At 38.3% G+C, this 26,888-nt stretch overlaps 2 protein-coding genes across 4 annotated transcripts in view; one reads left to right on the forward strand and one right to left on the reverse strand.

The window, feature by feature from the left end:
• The window catches only part of col4a6 (collagen, type IV, alpha 6), a 104,160-nt gene extending 100,406 nt beyond the window's left edge, over positions 1 to 3,754 (reverse strand). For all 3 annotated transcript variants that reach the window (XM_088346975.1, XM_088346974.1, XM_088346973.1), the window contains exons 1-3: positions 3,665 to 3,754; positions 3,465 to 3,560; positions 3,337 to 3,382 (exon numbers count right to left, since the gene is read on the reverse strand). In XM_088346975.1, coding sequence (XP_088203101.1) covers positions 3,337 to 3,382; positions 3,465 to 3,475 — 57 coding nt within the window. In that variant the 5' untranslated portion in view covers positions 3,476 to 3,560; positions 3,665 to 3,754. The remainder of the gene's footprint in view (positions 1 to 3,336; positions 3,383 to 3,464; positions 3,561 to 3,664) is intronic.
• A 3,114-nt stretch (positions 3,755 to 6,868) lies between these two features.
• The window catches only part of col4a5 (collagen, type IV, alpha 5 (Alport syndrome)), a 54,468-nt gene continuing 34,448 nt past the window's right edge, over positions 6,869 to 26,888 (forward strand). Inside the window, exon 1 of the mRNA XM_088346642.1 lies at positions 6,869 to 7,122. Coding sequence (XP_088202768.1) covers positions 7,033 to 7,122 — 90 coding nt within the window. The 5' untranslated portion in view covers positions 6,869 to 7,032. The remainder of the gene's footprint in view (positions 7,123 to 26,888) is intronic.

The following is a 26,888-nucleotide window of genomic DNA, read 5'->3' on the forward strand; positions in this document are numbered from 1 at the left end:
GTTCAATATTCTTACTACTTTTTATTGCAATTTGACCAATCAATCACATAAAAGCAACAAGTGCTTTTCCTGATCATCCTCTCCAAAAATGGTTACCATGGCTACAAGGACCACCCAACCAACTCATTTGTCTCACATCCAGAACAAAAGAGTGGCGCCACGTGGGAGGAGTTCATCTCGAGTCGATCGGCTGAGCTCAATTCAGATGGAAAGGCTCCACGATAACTACTAATCCCTTTGCACAAGATTAAGAAAGAAGTGGGGAGCGTGCCATGAGACGCTCATCACAATGTAAGTAGGATCTAAGGCCGTCACTCATTTAGTGTGAATGTCACACACTCTTAAATAACCCAAGTTTGGTTCCAAATTGGACCAATTCAATACTTGCGTTGGTTTGACCCAACGTCTTGAGTGGTTTACAGGAACAACCCCCACAACATTGTGAGTGTTTCTTTTGGAAATTCTGTACCTCACTGTAAAACCAATTGTGTGAAATCAATGGAAATAAGACAATTCTTGGCCTAATTGACCCAACAACCACCCACAAAAATTGATTTAATTTTATTTTATTGCACGATAAGATTTTGCAAGAAAGGAATATTTTTGCTACAAATAAAAAAAAAAGAACATAATAATCTAAACAGTCCGGGTCATTTTGTCTGAAGCAACCCTAACAATTTGTTCGTTTTGCAATCAATGACAAAAAAATGGGTAAAATCACCCAAGTAATGGACCAACAATTGACCCAATATCCTGAGTTCTTTTGCAGAAATAAAATTGACTGGTTATTTGTTTGGACTTAACCAAAAATTGGTATTTTGATTAGGACAACCCAAACTATTGGGTTGTTTTATGTTAAATGACTCGGAAAAATCGGTCAACTCGACCCAAATTCTGGGTTGCTTCCATTATGAACCAAAAAAAAAGCCAAGTTTGCATCAAAAACAGACAAATCAAATACTTGGGTTGATTTGAACCACCTTCCTGAATTATTTTGCAGCGGGTTATGTTTTTTCATATGTATATCAACCCTAAAACAACCCAGAAAATGGGTCAAATTGACCCAAGTATTTGAATGGTTCCTTCCTTGACCAAAAGTTTTTCTTTTAACCCAACTTTTGTGCAGCCTGTTATTTAGAAGCTAAAAGAGCAAAACAAAAATAATCTTCAAACTGGCAGTTTGTTTTGATCATATGATGATTTTAATCTTGCTTTATTTTCCGTTTATTTTCAAATAAAATAAGAAAAATAAAATAATCTTTTTTTACCAAAATAATTCTTAAAATCAAGCAAGCGAACACGGAGGCAGGCCACTTTACCTGAAAAGTAAAGATTATCTTACTTGTTTGACTACATTAATCCTCAAGTTGGTAACTGCACTGGAGTGAATATTGAAAAAAAAAATCAAAATAAACACAAAAAAAAACTACTCACATATGAGTCCAATAATTATGAAGTGTATTTAAATTCACACCCATGAAGACATATGATTTTTGGGGGGTTTAAAGGTGATTCATTGAAATAGATTCATAACAATTGAATTTCTTGAAATCAAGGCCTACTACTGATTTATGAGGATACACAAAAACTATACAAAATGTGACTCTACATACAAATGTGCACTCATTAATCAAGTCATCAAGGTTTTTTTTCTTATTAATAAGATATATTACTTTCAATAGAGAAATAAGAATTGAGAAAGACAAGGCAGCGGTCGGGTAAAAGAATGGGCACGGCTTGAGGAAAAGAGGCTATAAATATTAATGAGGTAGGTGGGGTTTGCCTTGCAAATAAGCCTAAGCATTTAAAAGTACTTCTTCCAAACACATACATTTATGAAAAGTATACTGAGCTCATTTAAAGGGACAGCGTGTATTGTTAAGCACCTGTTCATGATAAAGGATAACTTAATTCATTTAAAAAAAAAAAAAAAAAAAAAAAAAAAACATTAAATGCTATTTATGGGTACCTACGGGTACATGTAGCAGCAAGATGGCTGACAATGATGTCAGCTCCCTCTAGGTGAGGCTCATGTTATGTAAAATAAATGCAAAATTCTCAACCTAAGAGTATTTTTACAAAATTCATGTTCATATGGTGGTTTATGTTTTTTTGCTAAGTATTTAAATCAGGGTTATCAAACTCATTCTCACCGGGCCACATCAGCGTAATGGCTGTCCTCAAAAGGCTTGATGTAACTTTTAAATCTAATTAAATGTTATTGATATTCAAGATCAATGTAACTACTACTTCATGTCATGTAACTTTAAATGCATTCATTAATCAAGTCATCAACATTACAGAAAAAAAATTCACCACACATATAAAATATGTTAAGAAAATACACAGTAGTGCCTTGACATACAAGCTACCTGAGCTAAGAAAATTTGACATATTATATGTATTTCACGCTAAGAAATGACAGATATGAAAGAGAAAATCCAAACTATGAGATTTTCCAGATGTCACTACTAGAGACCGGGGCTCTAAGTTTATTTTATTATCATCGCATTTGTCTTATTATTGTATTTTTTATGTTCAGTTATTAATTGAATGTGCTTTTAGTGATCACAAAGATGTTTTTTTTTAAACTATTTTGGGTTTACTTGGATGAATTTGGGAGGCCGGGGACTAATTGATTTTTTTTTTTTTTTTAGTTATTTTAGAAAAAAAATATGCTGAGCCATCACTTTAAGGGGTATTGTAGTTGACAGGTATGGTGGGAAATGTATGTAATGTTTTGGGTCAGAGGACTCTTGGCCTGGTTTTTGAGGCTCAGATATTTCTAGCTCTCGTGAGCCTCATAGGATGAGGTGGCGGGCCACATAGAATTAAGTGGTGGGCCACATTTGGCCCACAGGCCATGAGTTTGACAAAGGTGGTTTAAATCAATATAAAATTAATTACATCTTTTTAAGGCTAGGTGGTGCTTAATAATACACGCTGTCCCTTTAAAGAAAAATGCTTCCATTTTGGTCACTGAGTCTCCGAAGTTTCTTATCCTTCCTTGTGCTTTTCTATCGCTTGTTTTCATTTGCACAACACAATACCGCGACATCTAGTGGTCAAAAAATACACACTGTTCCTTTAAGAGTTTGCTCAAATTGAGTTTTTTCCCTTTCAAAATACGACTGCATTTCCCCCTTTCCTCCACGGCAGGATGCAATGGAATGGAAAGGAGCAGAAGCCAAAAGTGAAAGCATTCAAAGAGCGAGTGTACAATTTCGCTAGACGACAACAATAAACATTTCCACGCGCGTCACGAACGAATAAACAAGCTAGTGTATAAAACTGAAAGCGCGCTGACTGTAGGACTGGTAACCAAAATTCACTTACTGCTTGTGTCACTCTCGCCGCCACGACGACTGCCACCACGCAAACCCTGCAAGAAAAACCATAAGAGGTTTTGGGAGGTCTTAAGGGGTAAGAAACCACGCAAGAAGCGCGCGTAAAAGCCCACTCACAGGAGCTTCATCGTGGTCCGCTGGGGCGCAGGTTGAGAACGGACTCCCGAGTGTTCAGCTGCAACCAAGCACTTGCAACAACAGCTCCAAAGTCATCTAGCAGTCACAGAAACACACTTTTTTTAAAGCGTCTGCAGCCGAGGAAATGGGGATCCCCTTCATATTTTTATTCATTTTTTTTCGGAGGGTTCCAAACTCACCAAAGTTCCACAGCGGCGAAGTCGCTGCTGCGCTCTCCCGGCTGTTGCGCTTCAACTCTGCAGCGCTGCCGCCCCCCAGCCTGGCGCAATGGGAGGGGCCAAGCACATGTAGTTGCCGTTTCTCCTGCAAAGATTCTTTTCGGGTTTTTTTCTCGTTTTTTTTTCAAGCTGAAGCTTCAAAAGAACCTACGCGCACTCACGCAGCAAAATCTCCTTATGACATGGATGGCAAACGGAGCATTTAGGATGCATAATTCCTCATTAAAAACTGTAGTGTTTTTTTGAAGTAAGGTGTTCCATTAGTGCAAAATTCTGTCCATACATACATTTACGTTCTATTACTACCAACATTCTGGGATCGCTGTGTGCATAAGTCAGCTGCCGTTGTATATGTGCGCGTGTACTGCGTTGTTCTCTTATTGACAAAATTATGTCTATATATAAAAAACAATGATCTATTGGTTCCAAAGTTTTGCCAATGTCTAGTTTTTTTTTTGGTTTGAACAAATTTATTGACACTAAAAACAGAAAACAATCATGACAATCTCAACAGCAATTAAGCACATTCACAATATTATATTCCAATATGACGTTTTTAACAGCAAACACAAAGTGAGGTTTGAACAAACCTTCTCGAAAATCTTATTAGCAATCAAGCATATTCACAATTTCATTATATAACATCTTTGTTAGTGTCAATAGATCCGTCCAGGCCAAAGTCGATTGTCCTCGGTCTGAACAAATCCACCGACACCAACTGCAGCAAAACAAACACGACAATCTCAACAGCCATCAAGCATATTCACAATTTTTTTATATCTGACAATATGACGTGACGATATGACGTTTTAACATTTTTTCCTGACATTTTCAACATCAATTAAACAATTTCAGAGTTATTTTCTTTTAACAGTAGTAATGTCTAGTTTAACAATGTCCTGTGGCGTCCGTCGGTGTTGTGTGTTTTCTGCTCTCGTTGATGTTAACCTGCATTTAATTGTGCACTAGTTACACGACACATACGTACATTGACACGCGACATGTGCACTTTTTAACGTCGACACAAGCCATGACACTAACCATGCATACAGCAACAACACACAACACCAACTATTGCCACACGACACTTCAGCACTAATGAAACGGCGCTTCATTCAAAAATATAATTTTGGCACTAATGGAACCTTGTAGTACTTGTGCACGTACATCTTCAACGGCAACGCATCAACAAGAGCAGTGACAATTGACATATACACTCAGCAACAACATGCAACCCGAATAGAAGACACGCCATGATACATATATATTTCGTACTAATGGTATGCCATACATGTTAAGGATATTTATGCAGATATACAACGGCAACTGACATGTTGCCAATGATGGAACCCCATAGTACAAATGCACATGGACAACGCAGCTGACATAAAAATGAGCACCGACACTCGACATATGCACAGTTCAAGGAGGCACATGACATCATTGAACTACATATCGGCAACATTTTGGCACAAATGGAAGCCCAAAGTATCCTTGCACATATACAACGGCAAGTGGCATTGACACGAGAAGCAACACTGAACATATGCATACAACACTAAGGGCCGCATGGCTTCTTCAAACCACACACATTGACAGAATTTTGGGACTTGACTAAACTTTATTTTATACATACACGGAATTCTGCCACTCAATGGAACCCCGTTTTCGTCAACATTGATATTCTGGGGTGAATATTTGCGCATGAATCTTTTCTAATGTCTCATATAGTCTTCATATTTTGATTGTAGAGTGGCATTCATCGCTCAACATCTTTCTCGAGACATTATTTGTGCCCAAAAATATTTTGGGCCCAAACTTTACCATTAAAACAGTACCCAGAATTGAATGCTCTGTTCTAAAAACTAAGCTGTAGAGGTTTAATGTTTTCATTTCAGACCCGCCAACTCTACCACTTTATGCATTAGATTACTGCTCCCCAGCCTTTAAAAACGCATAGCCCTTTTTAAATTCAAACCATTCCTCAAAATCTTGACTCACGACTAGAATTTTAGTCCATGACTGCTTTATTTTGAAGCAAGACTAACTCTTTGTGCTTCAATAAACCGCTCCAACGATTGCATTCGACTTTCGTTTTGATAAAAGTTTGCCCCCTCCAATTTTAAAGAAGCACATTTTGTTGTTATTCTAATATTCTGGAGACGGGTTGTGTTTCGATCAAATCCATTTTTATGTCAAAAGGTTGGAATGTATGTAATTTTGGAACCAATAGATGAGTTAAGACAAAATATACCTGGAGAAAAGTGTTATAAATATTGAATAATTTTGCACGCATCGTTAAGTACAAAATAGACACGGGGCATTTGAAAATGACACGTGTGGCGCAGTGGTTAGCGCTTGTGCGGCACAGTTCATGTCATGGGAACCTGTCGTGGGTTCAAATCCAGCTCCGGACTTCCTGTGCGGAGTTTGTATGTTCTCCCCGTGCTTGCGTGGGTTTCCTCCGGGCACTCCGGTTTCCTCCCACATTCCAAAGACATGCATTTCAGGTGAATTGGACGGTCCAAAATTGTCCCTAGGTGTGAATGAGCGAATGAGTTGTCTGTCCCTCTGTGCCCTGCGATTAGCTGGCAACCAGGAGATGGCTGGGATGGGCTCCAGCCCCCCCGCGACCCTAATGAGGATAAGCGGTACGGCTAACGAGATGAGATGAGATGAGATGAGATGAGACGTGTGGCTTAAAAATCAGAGTGAAGCAAATTATTCCACTTAATAAGTTAAATTTGTTTGTCTTAAGAGAATATCACATAGGCAATATTAAGCGAGAGAGGAATGCAACGTGCTGGGACGCATAAAGAAAATCAAGCTTTTATTCCAGTCGACTTTTTTTTGGTAGAGCCTCAGGCGTGGGCAAGTGCGCAAAAGAACAAGTGATATTCGTCCGCCGTTGCAGAGTCCCGCTATATTTAATTACTTTCTCACTTTGGAATAAGAGGCAAAGCACGAAGATTCATTTTGTGGGATATCATGAAAAGAGGAGACTTTTAGTCACAACTTACAAGAAATGTATTAAAGTAAGAGGAGATTCATTATTGGTGCGAAGGTGCGAGCGCTTAGTATCAATCCGCACTTGCAGCGGAAAGTAGATCCGGCCGGGGCAGGTTCTGGAGCCAAATCAGAGAGGGAGGACCAGAGACGCTCGATACCAAAGCCAGGACGATCTTTGCAGCTTGTGTGCAAGAAGCAAGCAAGCTCCGGTGGAGCGACGCCAGGAACCGGAGCAAGAATATCGCCCGGCATGACACGCCACTAATCGGGCACACTTTTTTTTCATTCTTCGAGTCCCCCGCCCCCGAAATTCGTCCGAGATGAGCCCAGGTTCGAAGAAGCTTCCGCGGTTCGCGGTTCCCCTGCTTCTCCTCGCCCTGTGCGCCGCCGTGCAGCAGACGCAGTCTGCGGTAAGTTGCGCTTCTCATTTTATTTTATTTTATTTTATTTTATTTTTGCAATCGGAGAACCGCGTTGAAGCAAAGGGGATAATGCAGCCCGATTATAAATAGAGGGGCTGCTTTTTAACAACCGTGACTATATATCCTCGCCTCTTTAGCGCACGATCGCAGCAGCTTTTACTTTGTTTCTACAGAAATATGTGTTTTCTTTGCATTTAATTCCTTAAATGTAGGGTGCGCGTTTGTCCTTAAAAAGTTGAAAGTTAAATGTATTCTTTATTAAATATGTGTTAATATTCTCCAACAGCGTTCAAAGAGCCCCTCTGCTTTATTTCCCCCCACGACTATCTGCTTTTATTTTACTTTAAGTAGAGCTGTTCGGGGCGGAACACATTAGGTTCAAGGAATAGGGTAAGTGCTGGAGAGTGACGTCATGCTCGTCCCTGTAGGTTTTTTTCCTATTTCTCAGGGGAGCATGAAACAAGTGAACGTAAGAAAATGCCTACCTCCAGTAGAGTCCAAACTTCAACCCAAAACCCAAGAGAGATGAAAAAATAAGAGTTTATTCAAGCTCATCTAAGAAATGCACATACTTCCACATGCATCATGCAGGAGCTGACTAAGGCCGCAATCATGACTTTAAGCCTGGAGATGGCTCCAGAGAGTTCCAAAGTTCCAAATACCATACAGCTTTTTTAAAACGACAGTGTGTATTATTTAACCACTAGATGCCGCTGTATGGTGTATTGCAACCAACGTACTAAAAAGCATAAGAAAGAATACAAGCTACGAGGACTCAAAGTCACTAAACACACCATTTCACCTTACCGTTTTTTGGCCCAGTCTATTTAAGGTTATTGGATACCCGTAACAGCAAGATGGCAGATAATTATGTCACCTCCTTTTAGGTGGGGCTCATTTTATGTAAAATAAATGCAAATTTCTCGACCTACTAGTATTTTGAAAAATGTATGTTTATATGATAGTTCGTGAAATTGTGCTTATATTTTAAATCAATACTGGTTTTATTTTATGAATGAAGTGTTTTTTTTTTAAACCAGGTGTCGTTAAATAACACACACTATCCCTTTAAAATGCAACTGATGGAGTGAATGCAAAAAGGATGTTGCATTGAAGCCTTCAAGATAAGTTTTATCTGCAAACTGGTGACATTGCGCTTAGTATTTTCGCCACGCGTTCGTGTTTGTGCACACTTGTTTGAATATAGCACCCCCTTAGTGCAAAAGCTCTCTAACATGACCTCCATCGGGCATCTAGAGTCAACAGCGCACCAGCCTCATGTAATATCCAAGTTTAAGCTGAATATTCATGCTCATGAATAATTCATACACCTAGCACTGTGCCACGCCCACTGCAATCATTAACATCATGCAGGCGTGTCCAAGAAAAAGACTGCGTACTTTTTTTTCTCTTTCAAGAGCAAGCAAAGAAGGTGGTCACCTTGGCAACGCTGTTTAGTTCATGGCCTGACAACATGGCTTAAGTTTGGAAAGGTGCACATTGAGGGCTACTGCAGGACCATGAGAAAATGAGAGGGTAGTTCTTTATTTTCTGCAATGAACTCAAAATACAAAAATGTCTTATATCCTGCATTCATTACAAATAAACTAAAGTGTTCAATTGTTTTAATATTGCTGATTATGGCGAAAAACTTAAATATTCACATCTTTAAATCATGAAAAAGTATAGTAGGCTGTGAGCCATAATCAATAATATCAAAACAACAAAGTAATCGGAACACTTTAGCAGATTTGTAATAAATCCAGAATTCATGGCGTTTTTGTTTTCTAATTGCATTCCAGAAAAGAAATAACTTGATCACAATATTCTCATTTTCTGAGACAGTCCCATTTATGCATATATAATTTAAAAATCCTGCTCATTTTAAGTATTTCTTTTCCTTATTTAATTTAATTTTCAACTCGTTTTCCCAGTATTGAACACATTTTAACTCTCATTAATTTGCAAACCCTGACTTCATTTTGTACAGTACCATATTTTTCAAATAGGTTTTCAAGCAAACTGAAAATAAACTAAACATAAGCTATACATTCAGTTAAATCCTTTCTACAAAACTATTTTTAATCATCAATAAAAATCGAAATAAGTAAAGAATAATTAGTTAGCATTTTGTTTTATAATAAATGGGTTAGAAATTCGGAATACAAAACAATCCCGGAGTAGTCAAAAAATACCAATGACTAAAAATTTCATAACCCAATAATTACCAAAAACACCAAATAAATACACATAAATGTTAATATAATTCTTTGCAATTAAAAATGTCGTATAATCTGCAAAATGAAAACAATAAAATACTTCAGTTGATTTGTATTGAATCCAGAATAGATGACTGTTGTTAGCATTGCATCACAGAAAAGAAAAAAAAAATCATGACAATATTCTCATTATCATGGACGGTAATGTAGTCAAAGAACAATGCACTAAATAATATTGGGGAGGCTTGCAAACTTGAATACCTTTTAATGTAATCACTGCTCAAGATTAAGATGCAAGAGTTAAAAATATACAGTACATTATTTACCTGGACTTAACACCAAGCTCTTATTTTGAATAAAGCAAATTCCACCTGCTCTATAAAACCTGGCTCATGTCCTTGAACTTCCTGTGTGCTCACTGAGTCCACCTAGTGCAGCATTGCGCACATAACAGAATTCCTCAGCATTTGTCAGAAGTCGGGTGTGTATATGTTCATCCTCAAACATTTTCACTAGAGGTGTGTCTGCATCCCGAATTTTTCTACGTACAGACATGCAATGGCAAGATTGGGCTCACCTGTCGTGCACGTGCATGTGCGCGCGCAGCATCAATCCTCAGACAGATAGGAATCTCCTCAACCAGGTGAGGGAGTTCAGCAGTAAGGCATACCTGGATCCTTCCTTTGAAGCAACATACAGCCAAAAGCACAAACACACAATTCATTTGAGAACTGCTTTCCTGTGAGCGCGTGCACGTCACCCGACCTACACCGACGAGCTTCGGTAGCCATAACAGATATCTTGTTTCACCCAAATTCTTTTTTTTTTTTCTTGACTTGTGTCTCCGTCCCTTGTGTGTTACCGTGCATTTGAAAAACAGTAATATCTAGGTATTTGTATGCTGAATCGATCGAGTAGTGAAACACTTTTTCACATATGAAGTCATGGGATTTATTTTAATGCATAACTATTCTTTACAAAATGGTCAAAATAGGAATAAAATGCTTAACTAAACTAAACATAAATGCCTCTAATATCATTAAAATGAGTACCTAAATCATAAATACCTAGAATACTTATAAAATGTGTATTTATAACACAAAAAACCCTCAAAATATGAATAAAAAGTGTACCAAAATCCCAAATCGTGAAAAAACATGTAACTACCTAAACAACCACAAATAGAGCCCTAGTCCTTTTTCAGTAATCAGCAGCTAAGTGCCAAGGTGAAGTGTTAATCGCTCAAGCTAAAATCTCCTCTTTAGAGTTGAAATGAAATCTGCAAGTAGCTAAAAGACTGGAAGATGTTGCAAGAAGTTGCAAGTAGCTGCAAGTCAACGAGAGCAGACAGCAAATGTTAGGACAAACTAATTAGCTTCTCTTTACTTCTGTCTTACTCTTGAAAATCTCTTCGATTGAAAAGTTAAAAAAATCTGGATATGCTTTGGGAGCAGTTTGGAAGAGATAAGTAAGCAAACAGCAAGACTCGATCGCAGATTTTGTTTTGTACGAGTGCGAACGCCACCGAAAGCTGAGTGCCTTTCCAGGCCTTGGCACAAACAATCCGAGGGGGAACACGCTAGTTATTCTGATTTGCGCTTTTGTTCCGATTCGTGATGAGAAAATCAGACATCCGGACCGGGTTGTTGTCAACTTATGATCTTGGAAGCTTTGCAGAATGTTAATGAACCAAATGATGCAATCTCTTTAAGACCAACTTGGTCTCTATCAAGGTCTCGTTTCGTCGAATAGGAGCGCCATCCAAAAGTCACCGATGCAAAAGAGACACGGAATACGTTGTCCGAGTTCTTATTTCCTGTGAGCGTCCCTTCCGCCCCGTCCGGGCCAAGGGGCTGCGCCCCTGGCCAACTCAGTTCCACCAAAACAGGTACTTAGCTCAAGAAAAACATAATAAAAGTCAGCGGAAGGAAAGTTATTGTGACTCCACACGGAATCTTGTAAAATCGGGGGCGTGTTTTTATTGGGTTTTAGACAAGGTGGACATTGTATTGTAATGCATTCTTTTGACTGCTGGTGAGGAAAGAGGAGGGGGCACAATCTATCAAAGATCAATGTCTCGCCTTGGTGTATAATTTGACCACTAGATGTCGCAGTCTGGAGGACATTGCCAGCTCGCGAGACAGCATCAGCGCCTAAGCGTTATTGCAGACTATTGTGTGAAAGATCCTTAAGCCAAGCACTGGTTTAGGACGACAAAAAGGGCCCAAATATATTTCACAGGAATACATGAGTGAAAATAGGTTGAAAAGCACTCAGGAAAGCGTCTACTTCTGATAAAGTCCATCTGGGCCTATATCGGTGCATCTCAGACTGGCAGATTGAAGACCAGATGGTAGAGCGAGCACACTCCAACTATCTCCTGACAGGATAGTGAAAACTCAAGAACGGCTTGATAGAGGCTGAAAAGGTGTTTTGACTGGCAAGAGGGGCGGTGAAAAGGAGGCTGTCTGATTGTTGTTGTTTTTCTTAGCATCTTCCAATCAGGGCGTCTGTTTCTCACATTACGGGGGAACCTCCTTGAAATGTTCCTACACACTTGGCAGAGTCCAGGACAGAACATAACATGCTGGTGTGCTTCTAAACAGCCACAATGGAGAGCATTCTGCATCACGGTGCGCTATGCTGGGAGAACCTAATAGAAAATTATCAATACAGCCCAGAAAATCATTGGCAGCTCTCTGCTCACTCTTGAGGACAAAATTTTCCCTCCGGCCACTAGTGCTGCACAATTAACCGAAATCAAATCGATATCGCGACGTATTGCAATCGTGTCATTGCAAGACACTACGGTTCTTTCAAGGATCTATACCTCCATGTTAGAGGTTTCTTCCCCTGTGTTTTTTAAGTGAGGGAGTGTCAGGCCAACCGGAATCGTCACAGTTTGGGTTTTAAGGACGCTGGTCAATAAGAGGCAAGTTTTAACGGTAGTAGTCCATAAAGGCGAGGCAAAGTTTCCATGCAACACGCTACTCCACACTCCCACCCTGTGGCAACCCTAAGAAAGCTCCCCAGAAGAGGGTGTTGGTTTCCCAAGTTTAAGGAAGGCCATCATGATTGAGTGCTCACACACAAAAAAACTAGCACAGAAAATGGACTTTTCTTTTAAAATCAAATATCACATTGAAATGGCAATACTGGTCTGAAAAATCGCAATTAGGGTTTTTCCAAAACCGTGAATCCCCGACTGGCCACCAACTCTTTGACTTACTGACTTCTGGCTGACACTACATTTCCCTTAAAACAAGATGTAACAGTTTCTTCCTCAGGGCCATAACAACCCTAAACAAGCACACAAGACTGTGATAAAGAATACCATGTCCTGTATAGAAACATGAATATGCATACTGGTTTTTGGAAATAGGTTGCTGCTAATTTCATAAAAATATTTCTCATTGCACTATTGTTCTGACGCACAGCATAGGCCAGTCTCCAAGCACTACCTGGTAAATGTTTGCCTATTCATCCAAACATTTGTTCACATCTTAATTTGGTCTTTGATGTGTTTATACTGTCGTGTCATGTATAATCTGATTATAAACACTGTTTACTACATTGTTATGAAGACAAAAAGACAATTATAATCCATTACTACGATAAACAAGAGACCAAACCATTTTCATTAGACAGCACCAGCAATAATATTGTTCCTTCATTGCAGAGGAGAAGGAATATAATGTCGCAGACTGTAAACTAAACTTCACCATGAAATGGCAACAAAACCTCTTTAAGCCCGGCTTTAGAAGGATGAGCCGCCGTTAAGTCGCATCTTTTCTCAAGATATTTAAACTGATAGTATATTAAAACGATACTGCGTCCACTTCAACAATCCTCCACAACAGATGTTTGATTTCCCGCCGTCGGGGCTCGCGGCGTTGCTGTTTGCATTGCAGAGGCCCATTATGCGCTGCATTATTCCCCCCCCCTCAATTTCCATCACGGAGATGCACTTTATTGACAATAAACAAAAAACACGAACACGAACGTGGATGGTAGGCCAAAGAGCGAGAGTTGTCGCGAGCTGGTTTCCTTAGTCCTTATCCCCTGGCTTAGTTGCATTCCAGCCAGGAATTAACTAAATCCACTCAACCGGAACACGATTTGTGCCGGCTTTGGATGCTGATCTCAAAACACGCTCTTTCCATGCCACCGACGGCTATATACGTCAAAGTTTCATTTTGCTGGCTGTGAACGAGGAAATCAATTTATCAGATTTTTGTCCTCTATCTTTGAATTTAAAATCGTCTTTGTTATCTACAACAACATAGTGAACATTATTTAATATGAGCTAAGACAGGGCGTTCCAGGAAAAACTTGTCATCTGAGAATTTCAAGGACAAAAAAAATATTAGGATCGATAGGGAGATTGTTATAGGGGCATCTGAACAATTTTGCAATAAGAAATAGTGCAATGACATTAGCAGCAACATATTTCCAAATTAAGAGTTACGTATATGCATTTATTTATTTTGATGGGATCCAGAGAGCAGGGAATTGTGAATTACATTTAGGGAGGGCAGCACGGCGGCGCTGTGGTTAGTGCGTGTGCGGCACAGTCCTGAGGTCGTGAGATCAAACCTCCTGTGTGGAGTTTGCATGTTCTCTCCGTGCTTACGTGGGTTTCCTCCAGGCACTCCGGTGTCCTCCCACATTCCCAAAACATGCATATCAGGTTAATTGGCCAGTCCAAATTGTCCCTAGGTGTGAATGAGCGAGCGAATTGTCTGTCCCTTTGTGCCCTGCGACTGGCTGGCAACCAGATCAGGGTGTGCCCTGCCCCCTGCCCGAAGATAGCTGGGATGGGCTCCAGCGCCCCCGCAACCCTACTGAGGTGCAGATAATGGATGGATGAATACATTTAGGGAAACTGGAGAGCAAGGTACTGTTCCCTTGTTTAGGGTGGTGATAGCCCTGGAGAAGTTAGTTGTCTTTGAGCTCATTAGTCCTTGTTCTAAGGTATCGGCAGCATGTGTGTGAATGCTAATAAACAATGCTAACATCATAAAATATGACTGGGACACAATTTTTCCAACTTATTCTGTGCTCACTGGGGGTTTGCATCCATCGCGGAGGATTTTCAGGTGCAGGTTAGGCCAGGAACATGCCTCGACGTGTCCCTTCTCAAGATCTTTTCACAGAAACTGACAATCTGGCAAGAACGGCACAAGCATTCGCCAGGGGAGACAAGGTCTAATACATCATCCAAATGATCCATAAATCTTCCAAATGAGGTGTTGGGCTCCTGTTCAAAACAGTTTAATGTCAAAATACAACCTGTGCTTACTGATCAGATATGAAGGGGAGAGAATGTTGGCGTTGAACTATTAATTAAATTCAAATCAACATCGTTGTCACTTCCAATCAGTCTTTTGCTGCTTGACTTTGACTGAAAAAAAGTCAACAAACCATTATTTTCAAATAAAATTCACATGAATATTAGATCATATTAATTTTACATTAAAATTAAGATGTTTGGAGCTGTTCTCATTATCCTTCGCCTCTCTACAGGCCTTAGCTAGAATTGCGCGCGTGTGCTTCCATTTCCTCGCTAACTTTCTTACTGTAGAAACTAACAGTTTTTGTATCCTTCCCCCAAAACAATAATATTGAACAACCATTTGTGATTCCTAGTGGATCCAAGTGCAAAAGCGGAGGCTGGGGTTCTCGAAAAAGGATATTTAAGAACAAAACACTGGTACGAAGTAACAAACAAATGGTCAGACATAACAATAAGGCTGTCTGAACCAGAATAAGCCAAACCTCACAAACCAGGACAGAAGTGGAAAAGGTGATTATAATATTGATGGTGGAAAATGATGATGACATGACAACGGGTGCTGTCCAAAGTGTCCTTTTGAAGGCTTGGGGTAATTGGGGACAGGTTTGTGGTGATTAGACACTGTTTTATTTCCAAGCCTATATGGCCCTATATGGCGGTGGAAGATGGCATACCAGACCCCTACACAAGCTTTGTTTTCAGGTCATTTTACAATTGTTTTGAGGCTCCCACGTTGAGAAGATGCAAACAACTTGCAACTGGTTGCCTTAAATACCCTATGTCGTTATTGGCTTTATTGTGTATGTAGGTCAAATTTTGGTACTGGTTTGACACAATGTCTAATGTGACTCCCGTAATGGTTGATAAGAAATAAATTGTTAGAATTACATGTGTTCAGGCATACCAAAAAAACATTTTAATGAAAATTTTGAATTCAACAAACTGTGACCAAATTGTTTTTTTTTCATAACACATGCTTAATAGAGAAAGTATTTAACTTTTAACATCAATAAGGACACCTCAAATGACGCAGTCCACCCGTAAGTCTAAACTTTAGTACACAATCAAAATAAGGCAAGAAGAAATGAATGGATTTTGAACTTGCAAGGAGGACCGAGAGAAGAGGTCTCAGATACGAAAAGTTCATCCCTTGCTCAAAAGCCATCTTCTGAGATCCTCCTTATCAAATCTTAACGATACAAAAAAAACAAAAACGATCAGCCTAAAAGGTGGCGAAATCAAACAACAGCAACATAATTGGCCGATGCTGACAATGGAACTCGCATCCCATGAAATCTTATCAAATGGTAACAAACTTATCACTGTCAAACATTTAAAAAATAAAGAGTTTCTAATCTAAAAGTTATACAAGCAATCAAAATTAAATTTTCAGTCTAGTAGGTGGACAGTTCTCAAATGACGCTACCCAGATAACCAAGATGGCCTCATCTCACCAAGCAATGCGATCGGCTGTGTTCGGATGCGTACGATTTCCGATTTCCTGTTCGAACAAAAAAAAAAACACTCAAAGTTTTTGGTAGAGTACAGATTTTGTTGAACTCCGATTTGTTCGAATACAGTGGTTGGAGTCGCCGAGGTATCGTTGTATCAGCATTTTTAATCTCCCTCCATCTTTGCACTCGCTGTGAGAACATCTCACTAAAGGAGAAAAATATTTCGTCCCACATTCTCTTATCTTGTTGTGTCTACCACGACCGTGCTCGGGTAAATGTTGAGATTAAGCGGCAGCTCCTCCAAACACATTTGCTACGCTCTCAGCATAGCAGCATGTTGGTTTACTTTATGCCCGTTTCTTTGCGCCGGCTGATTTATTTCTAAAGCGACACGACGTCACCTCTGATTGCGATTTCCTGTGCCGAGCTAGTCAGAGATTATACGTGGCACCCCAGGATGAACATGTCATAAAAGAACAATTGTGGGATTACATAGAAGCAGCATATTTAACATATTTATCATTTTATTTTTTTGTGGGGAATCCGTAGAGTAGGGAATTATAATAATTAAAAAAATAATTAAATATGTCTTTATTGCCATTGATAACAACATAGTGAGATTGTTTACAATAAGATTAGATCTGGAACTACAACATAAATATGTCATGGAAGAATTTCAATAAACTATATATATATATATATATATATATATATATATATATATATATATATATATATATATATATATATATATATATATATATATATATATATATATAATATATATATTAGGATAGATTGGTAGTGTTTGTAGAACTGCCCACGTTGTAAGTGCATCAGAACAATAGTGCAATGACATTGTTAAGTGCCATATTTCCATCATAAGAGTAGAGAAATGAAATACGAATTTATTTATTTTTTCCAGATAGGCAAGATAATTTTTTGTTTGTTTATTCACAGTCGTGTGTGCTTGTTTATGTTGGTGTTGGCCCTAGGGAGAAACCAATTAATATTTGTTCTCAGGGATCTGTAGCACCAACAAGAGGGCAGCAGGTCAAAAAGATGGTGCCTGGGATGATCGGAGCCCTTAATAATGTTGTCACCAATGTCCTCCAGACTGGGTAGAGAGCAGTCCATGATTTTTTGGGATGTGATGACGATTCTTCATAAGGTTTTGGTTTTAGTTTATCTCTGATTATGGTCATCTATCATCTCAGAATTGAGTTTTGAATTTGTGCCATTCTAAATTGGCTGTCAGTCAGAGAGCAGACCATGATTTCCTGGGCTATGTTCATGGCTCTCTGTAAGGTTTTTGTATCTCCAGCTGTAGGAAGACACCAACAACTTCTGTTCTGGGTTGTTTTTCCTGAGCAGGCCGCCTTCAAGTTCAAACCAGTCTGATTGATATCACGCTATTAAAACGCACGCTATCCAAATTAACACCCAGACGGCCACCACTCCCTCTATTTTTGGAACAATTTACCCATGAGATCATCCGTCTGTAGAGACCGTGACGTGATGACGGTTGAATTTGTCCTAAAGGTAACAAAAGAAATCAAATCGAGTCATCTGACATTACTGTGAATCACCGATCTTTAATTTAAAAATAAATGAAAGCTATGTTCCCACAAATTGACACTAATTATATAAAAAAAAAACATTTTCTAAGCTAGGAATTTTTTTAGAGTCTGCGTTGCGAGATAAGATACAAAATCAGAAAAGTACTTTGTGATAGATTTCTGGTTGGATTTTTGGATTGTTCATTTAGATTTATCAACGACTCTCTCAGCTGCTTAGTACAGTGCTATTATGGGTTCTTCACAGAGGATAAAGAATAAGTGTAAGTAGTAGTGCTGTCTGACTCTGTTTATGCTTTCATAGTGTGTTTAAGTCTTGGGAAGTCTTGAAAAATCCAAATTGACCATAGTTTACTATCATAGTTTATAGAAAATTACTAAATACACATTTTAAATGAAAGCTACAAGAATGGAACATAAAAATGTTCATTTTTTTAATCAAAAATGTAAATTTTTCTATATTTGTTTATTGTTAGAGATATGAAACAGTTGTATTCATACCTACTTAGGACAAAAAGCCAATAATGCTTACTACAACCAAAGAATGACACTCATGAATGCTAGATTTATTTACCAAACCTGAAAATTATTTTTATCAATTCTCAATCATGATTTTCAATATCTGGTAGCTCCTGTACTATTATCGGCTCGTTGCATAGGATAAAGAATAAGTGTAAGTTGTAGTGCTGTTAGGTCTGACTTGGTCAACATTAATACTTTCAGTTTGTGTTTTACATATTTGCTTAATGGGGCAGTGAAAAGTAAAGAGTAAAATAAAAATAATCTAGCCAATTCTTTTCCCACATTATGGCTCAAACAGGTACAATAGGATTTTTTTTGTTTTACGTTTTTAATGTTATGTTTTATAATGTTCTCTTTTATGATACAGGGATTAATGTGACACATATTCATGAATTATCTGACAAAATACTTGCAAGTTAATAGTTAGAATTGTGATAATATGGAAATTGGAATTATCTTTATTATCATTGATAGCAATAATCTTTTGGGGGGGAATCCAGAGAGCAGGGAATTGAAATAATCTCATTTTTGTAAAATTAGAATGTCATTATAGTCCTTGATAACAACGTAAAGAACTTTGTGAAACAACAAGATTACATGTGGCACTCCATGATAAAAATGTGAGAAAGAACTAAAGGAGACAGTGTGTATTATTTGACCACTAGATGTCACTGTATGGTGTCGTGCAATCAAAAACAAAGAAAGAATACGGAGACTCAAAGTGACCAAACCACAACATTTTACTTTCCTTTTTTTTTTCCAGCCATTTTGAGGTACCCCTAGCAGAAAATATGCCTGACAATGAAGATAGCTCCCTCTAGGTGAGGCCCATGATAAGTAAAATAAATTTTATAATGATAGTTTATGTGTTTCTGCTTATTACGTAAATAAATAAAGTTGTTTCTTAATGACTATTTTATTACCACTAAAAGGCGCTAAATATTATACCCTGTCCCTTTAAGCTTGAAATGTGACACTATTGATACTGATTAGCATTAAGCTGGCCACCGAAAGAAATTATGGTTTTCTTAAGACTTTTCTTGTCAAATCCATGTTTCTTATTATGCTTGAACACACTTGCTGAAAATGTGAGTCGAAAAAGTAACTGGTGCATGTATCAAGAAGAAAGAAATTCCGAGGAAAATTCCTTTAAGAACACAGTGACAAGATCGCACACGTGCGAATCCGGGGGAGGGCACGGGAGAGGGAGGGGGCTCTATGAGCTTTGTCAGTAGGGGTCTTCCCTGTCAAGTCAAAACACACTTCGTTTTTTGGGGGCCGATGAAAATATTTGCTTTGGTTGCCTCTGTCAGGGCGTCGACACCTTGAAGTAGTCAAAAGTCCAACTGTGATGAAAGGGATCAAGGGAAAGGGTCCGGGTAGGGACCAACAGCCGGCCTTGGGATAAAACAGCTTGCTGATGCTTGCCACATGGACACAAAAAGACACTACATGGCCCCATTGCCTTCTTTTAAGTGGCTTAAGTAGGTTGTAGGGTTTTGTTAGCGCTATGGCTGCAAAAATGATTTCGAAATCTCATTATTCCGTTGAATATTTTGTGGATTAACCAAGACCTTCCAAACATTGAAAACCATATTTCAGAAGAGAATGTCTGGATCAGTAGTAGTATTTAAGAGCACCATTTTTAAGTTGAAAGTGGTTTTTAGACAATGTTGTCAAACCACACTTCAAACCCGCTGTTCCCGCAAGTGTCCAACAGATAGCTCTAATGTACCATAAATAATCAAGGAACAATCAATACAAAAACTAGCATTGCTTGATTTTTGTTTATGATTTTTGTAGTTTTGATAGAAAAGGCTATTTTGTAATTTGCTACAAAAAGGCGTAGTTGACTACGCAAGATTCATAGTAAAGAGATACCTCGCTACTCATAGCATCGGTTATCGCTGGTTCACTACTTCGCGGATTTTCATCTTGCATTATGTTCTGCATTCTGACTATCAAAGGAGGAGGCTTTGTATCACCAAAAAACATGGACCTCTGCACCGGCTAAACATGCTCATGAGCCACTTGCGGGTTTTTGGTTCTCCTTAGTGTGTCATGGTCGCCTTGGCGACCGGTCTGCCCCGCCCCCTGGGCACCAGCTGAAGCAGTTCAACTAATCGCGTGTCTGCTATTTAAGGCTGGATTGTGGGCTTTGCGGGTGCTGGCTCATTATATACACATTGTCCGTTCTGTTATGCCTTGTCCTGTTTTGTTGAGTTGGAAGAAGCCTGTGTTTGCACGTTTTGTTAAAACCTGTTTGTTCTGTCTTGTCCCTGAGTTATGGACAACTTTTATTTTGGTAAATAAAAGTTTTGGATCGTCACGCAATTGAGTTCTCCCTTCCTGCCTCCTGCCTCCGTTCTGGTCCAGTCACCCCTTCCATTCCGTGACATAGTGTCTCCTTGGCTTTTTTTCAAAAATATTTGATTTTTGTAGGACAGAAGGTAAATGCATTTTTCCTTAACGGCCACAGTAGGGCAGCAAAGTACCATGTAAACTAAAGTGGATCGGTTCTTTAAACCATGAAGTTGTTAAATCAAACAGCAAAATTATTGTTTGAATTATATTGTGACACACACACTTTTATTTGTTTATCAAATACTTGAGCCTGTGATTTTTATTTATTCTTAAGTAATAAAATAAATAATAAAATATTAAAATAAATAAAGGTTTCTATGTCGCGTATTTTCAGATTTTGCCGGGGTTTCTGCCCCCTATTAACCACAATAACCGAAGGATTACTGTACTTGGTCGCACTGTATTTAAATTAACTTATTTTTTATGGAAGTCTTTTTTTTACAGAATTTGTTATTACTTATTCATTTTACAAAAAAAAAACAGAAAAATGTTGGAATGTAGTAAACAAAAAACTAAATATATTTTAAGGTAAAAATATAGTAACATTCAAACTGACAGCATAACTCTTAACCGAAGTGTATCATCTAAGCTACTGAACATTGTAAATTATATTTTAGAATGGTGAAAAATAATGATTTTGACTTTTTTTGCTTCGTAGTATTGTTAGGTGCCATTTTAGCCTAGATGGTAGTGTGCCCGCTTTGAGACTGGGAGGTCGCTGGTTCGCGCCTCGACCGAGACATACCTAATTGGTATAATGGCGGCGCCCTCTGGCTGCGGCTGCATCGACTCGCTACAACGGGTCAGATGTATCGACATTTCGTTCTGTGTACATTGTTACAAAGAATGACAATACAAAGGAAGTTATTATTATTATTATTATTATTATTATTATTTTAGGTCGATTGTTGTACTTAGGCAAAGTTACCCGGCACACCAAACCTGCTGTTACCACACGTGTCCAGCAGATAGAACTAATGCACCATAAATAACCAGAGACCCGTCAATATTATCAATACAACGATTAGCCAATTTCTTAGTTTCCATTTAAAATACATGTTTTGTGATTTTCTATAAACTGGCGAAGTAAACTATGAAATATTCTTCGTATTGGGTAGTACTGGGGTTGATTAAATAAGCGAAGATTTATTTTTGAACAAAAACACGAGTTCAACTTTACAGAAATTATACAGTGACACCTTGATCCTTGAAGAGAAACTCAAAAATCCGATCTCAAAATATTAGAATATCACGAAAAAGAATTTTAGTAGGCTGTAAACCATGAGCAGCAATGTTAAAACAATGTAAGGCTCGGAATAGTTCTGTTAATTTGTAACGAATCTCGAGTTATTATTTTTTGATTAATTTTTAATAACATTACAGAAAATAAACACTTTCTATGACAATATTCTATTTTTCTAACAGTCTAACAAAAGTTTGAATGCATGTTGTCACAAAACAAAGTGAGATCGATTTATTCATGAATTTCTGAGACAGTCCTATATACATCATATCATGGAAATTTGCATATTTACGACTTCAAGGAAGTTTGCATGTCATAATCAGTCTATCATGATTAGGGGAAATCCATTCTCTCCAGTTTGCCTCCCTAAGTCTCACGGCACTGTTACTCCTCATTTGTTTTAGCGCTCTAATTTTGGGGGATAAAAGAAACGCCATCTGTCGGCCATATTGCTGAAGTATTTGAGAATGTGCAAAAAAAAAATAGTTCAACATCAGGGAGGGTAGAGAATTTTTACGGCAGCTGTCAACGCTTATTGCAACTCACTTCTGAAATCTTTGGCGCTGCTTGCGAAAAAAAAAAAAAAAAAAAAAAAAACATTTTTCGCGATGACTGCTTTTTAATAGCAAGTAGCAGGCCGTTCTGGGCTTGCAGGTCTGAGCTTGCAGGTCTGGGCTCGGGCCTGATGGCTTTGGCCTGGCACAAGTGGAGGAACGCAAAGAGGAGAGAGAATATTTGCCGCTCAGTGACCTTTACAAGAGGATTACACGGCCATTGACTCTTATTTGGATTATTCGGGCCAGTTCAGAGGAGTTCACGTTGATAGTTGTAACTGGAAATCAACGCAAAAATCTCCTTTTACATCTTTAAAACGAGACAATAAGCAATGTGACATATTCCCTAGTTGGAGTCCGGATGCAGACATGGAAACCTTACAGAACATGTGTCAATGCTGAGAGAAGCACAGGAAAAAAATGCGCCCCAACGCGTCAAACTATGATTTGCAGTTTTCAATACGTCCACTGGATGTCGTCAAAGCTGGGCGCAACTCACAAAGCACCTACTGTACCTGTATTTGCTGACTACCATTAATCAACCAGGGAACGTTGAGGATCCCATCTCAATAATATTGTTCTTAAAGTAAAAGTTGTGCTGTTAAAGGCAGTGTAAAAATACATATGAAATAAATATTTTGTTTGTATGTTATTTTGTCACTTACCAGTCTGCATCAGTTTCCCCGAGTTAATTCGACTGTGGTGGAAATGTGTTGATAAACACTATCAGAGATTTAATCTTAGTAAATAAATTAAAATTTATGAGGGAAAAAAAAACTCTCAATAATTGTTTTAAAATCAAATTGTACATCCTTAATCATAATTTTTAATTATGGGCCTCCGAAAAGACCCAATGCCCTTCAGCGAAGGCACACTTCTGATGTCATCAGTTTACTAGTCCGACCCCTGTGAGAATTATTTTTCTACCATGTGGCCCCCAAACTAAAATGAGTTTTACTTCCCAGCCTCATGGTGTCATCAACACAGGCCAGAAAATGATGGGCTGCTCTCTACCCAGTCTGAGAGACATTTCCGACAACGTTTTTAAGGACTCTTCTCACCCTGGGGAACGCTTTTTTAACCTGCTGCACCACAGATTAGGGGGCAGTGTGTATTGTTTAACGCCTCCTATTGGTAATATATATGTATTGATGAAAATAATATCCCCTCAAAAGTGTAATTTCAATCCCCATATCATAAAAGAGGACATTATATAACATTACAATCATTAAAAGATAAATAATAATAATATTTTACCCACTTGAGCCATAATGTAGCAAAAGTATTTGCTAAAATATATTTATTCTACTCTTTACTTTTAAATTAAGAACAACGGATAATATAGCAATGGCCCAAAAAATAACCAAATTAGAAAACATTAAATAGAACATTACAGTTCTGTTGTTATTTTAGTCTCAGTGTATGTTCATCTAGTTTTGATAAAATAATTAAAATAATCTTTAAAATGAGCAAAATAATCAAATATATTTTCATTTTAATGAATATTTTTTCTCACTTAAACAAGAATAGTAACATTCCCATTATCAAAAGGTCCTTAAAAACTACTGTTGGGGAATCCCTTGGTTGACTCTCACTCTAAAGGGACAGTGTGTATTATTTGACCACTAGATGTCGATCAAAACGTGGTCTAAAAAGCACAAGCAAGAACACAAACTACGGAGGCTCAAAGTGACCAAACTGCGCCATATTTCTTCTCCTTTTTTCACTCAGATTTTAACGAGGTTTCTGGTTTTTGAGGCTAACAGTAATATGGTGGACAGTCATGAATTAGCCTCATTTTATGTCAAATGAATACAAATTTATCGGCCTGGTTGGTATTTAAAAAAATGCACATTTATAGGATAGTTTATGTTTTTTTTAATGAGTGTTTTTTTACCAGTAGGCACTAAATAATAGGCAATGTCCCAATGTAAACAATTTAATCAGTTGACAATGTTTTTTAAAAATATTATAGCGAATGTGAATGCACAAAAAATAACAATGGCTTAGGTAAAAGAAAACAAAAGTAACATTAGATATACATATCTGACAATATTAGCCAATTGCTCCCTATATTAATAATTGCAATTTCCCTCAAGGGACAATAAACCTTTCAAACACAACGCGACACATATTTACTCATCGCAGGACAGACTGTTTGGAAAAAACATAAAATAAAATGATAACCTGTGTATTTAAATTTATTTTATTTACCAAATAAACAACAACACAAAATATTTCAGCATCTCTCTTAGTTCTTTCGCCATTTGCAGTACATTTAGAGCTGCTTATTCTAGGTAGTGGATCAGACATAATAGTCGAAATAGGTAGGACGAAAAAAATAGGGGTTGATGCACAACTATTTTGGACCCTTCTCGCCGACGTGTTGACACGGGGCTGGCCAGAATCCATGACACGCAGGTGTGCGGCGCACAACAGGATTTATGACCTCAAAAAACATGAAGAGGAAGGAAAAAGACAGACGTGAGTTCAAAGTTCAAGTGTTAAGTGACTGCAAATTAGAAAAAGACGAAAATGACAGTGGGGAGAAGGGCGTGTCTAACTTTGGATGGTGCGTAGACTGCATTGAGCTGAAGCAGACCAGACACTAATCTGGAGATCCAGGCCTTGTAAAAACATGGCCGCATGCACGCACGATTGCCAAACCGTGTGCAAATCCATTTGGACGTGTACAACACCAACACCCTCACCACCTACGCAAGGGGGTTCCACTAGTGACAAATTTCTGTCATATTTTATGAGTGGCTAAATTCTGCAGATGTGTAGTTTGACCATGTAATCCGGTGTCTGATTTTGTTGCCTGCCGTTGCTTTGTGCATATGTCAAGTGCCATGGCTCTTGGGGTCATTTACCATTGTATATGTTCATATACCACAGTCCGTGTTGATTTTAGTGGAGACGTTAACATGTATACTTGTACAACAAAAATTGATTTCCACACGACAATCAAATGAACCCCATCGACCACGTTACAATGCACATATACAACAGCAACTGGCATCGACACAAGTAGCAACACGTCACAATTGGGTTCTATTAGTGCAAAAATTCTGAAGATTTGTAGTTTGACAGTATTATGTGGCGTCAGTTAGTGTTGCATAGCGTTGCTCTGTACATATGTCAAGTGACGTGCTTGTCAATGCCAGTTGCCGTTGTATATGCGCCCATGCTATGTGTTGAATTCAGTATAGATGTTAAGTAACATGTACATGCATACAAAAAGACTGATTTCCAATCGACCAATGACATAATTTTGGCATCAATTGGATCCCATCGACCACGTTACCATGCACATATACAACGGCAGCTGGCATCGACACAAGTAGCAACACGTATATGAAAAACAATTCATAATGGGGTACCATTAATGCAAAATATCTGACGATTTGTAATTCAACAATCTTATGTGGCGTCAGTTAGTGTTGCGCAGCGTTGCTGTGCACTTATGTCAAGTGACATTGTGCTTGTCGCTGTCAGTTGCTGTTGTATATGTGCCCATGCTATGTGTTGAGTTTAGTGTAGATGTTAAGTAACATGTAAATGTGTACAACAAAGAATGATTTCTAAACCAAACGACCAATGACAGAATTTTGGCATCAATTGAGCCCCATCGACCACGTTAGCATGCACAAATACAACGGCAGCTGGCATCGACACATGTAGCAACACGTATATGAAAAACAATTCATAATGGGGTACCATTAATGCAAAATATCTGACGATTTGTAATTCAACAATCTTATGTGGCGTCAGTTAGTGTTGCGTAGCGTTTCTGTGTACTTATGTCAAGTGACATTGTACTTGTCAATGCCAGTTGCCGTTGTATATGTTCATATACCACACAACGTGTTGATTTTAGTGGAGATGTTAGGTAACATGTACATGCATACAACAAAAAATAATTTCCACATGACTATCAATCGGGTTATATTACTGAGAATAAATACCGACGATGTTTTGTTTGACAATATTAGGTGGTAAGGCTTCATGATTTTTGAAGGAAAAAATTGCAATTTTTCAAACCAGTGTTGCAATTTCAAATCGATTTTCAATTTTGAAAGAAAAGTGCATTGTCTGTGGTACTTTTGTTTTGCTTTTGTAAGTACCATACTCAACCCCCCTGTTGTCCTCTGGTCAAAAAACCTGCAAATGTGATAATAAAATCTCAGAAAAATCCCCTTGAACGGTATTTTATTTAACTTTGAATTTTATGATGTTTCTTAAAATTTGTCCCAACAGTAGAAAAACGATTTTTTAATTCACATTTTCATGTCAGCGCAATGAGAAAAATACAAAAATGGTCCTTAAAATGAGGAAAACACAAGGGTTCGTATTGACATGCTTTAACCTTCAGAAAACAGCTCCCTCTTCTGGGGAGCTTGATATGAATGCTATCTTCTCACAGGAGGCTAACAAATGGATGTAGGCTGCTTGCAATACTGGTTGGCTGAACTCTCCATCACTCACAAACATGGAACTATAAATCCTTAAAAAAAGCAGTGTC

Source organism: Urocampus carinirostris, chromosome 11 (genome assembly GCF_059441175.1).
Source record: "Urocampus carinirostris isolate Australia breed hairy pipefish chromosome 11, RoL_Ucar_1.0, whole genome shotgun sequence".
Classification (NCBI taxonomy): Eukaryota; Metazoa; Chordata; class Actinopteri; order Syngnathiformes; family Syngnathidae; genus Urocampus; species Urocampus carinirostris.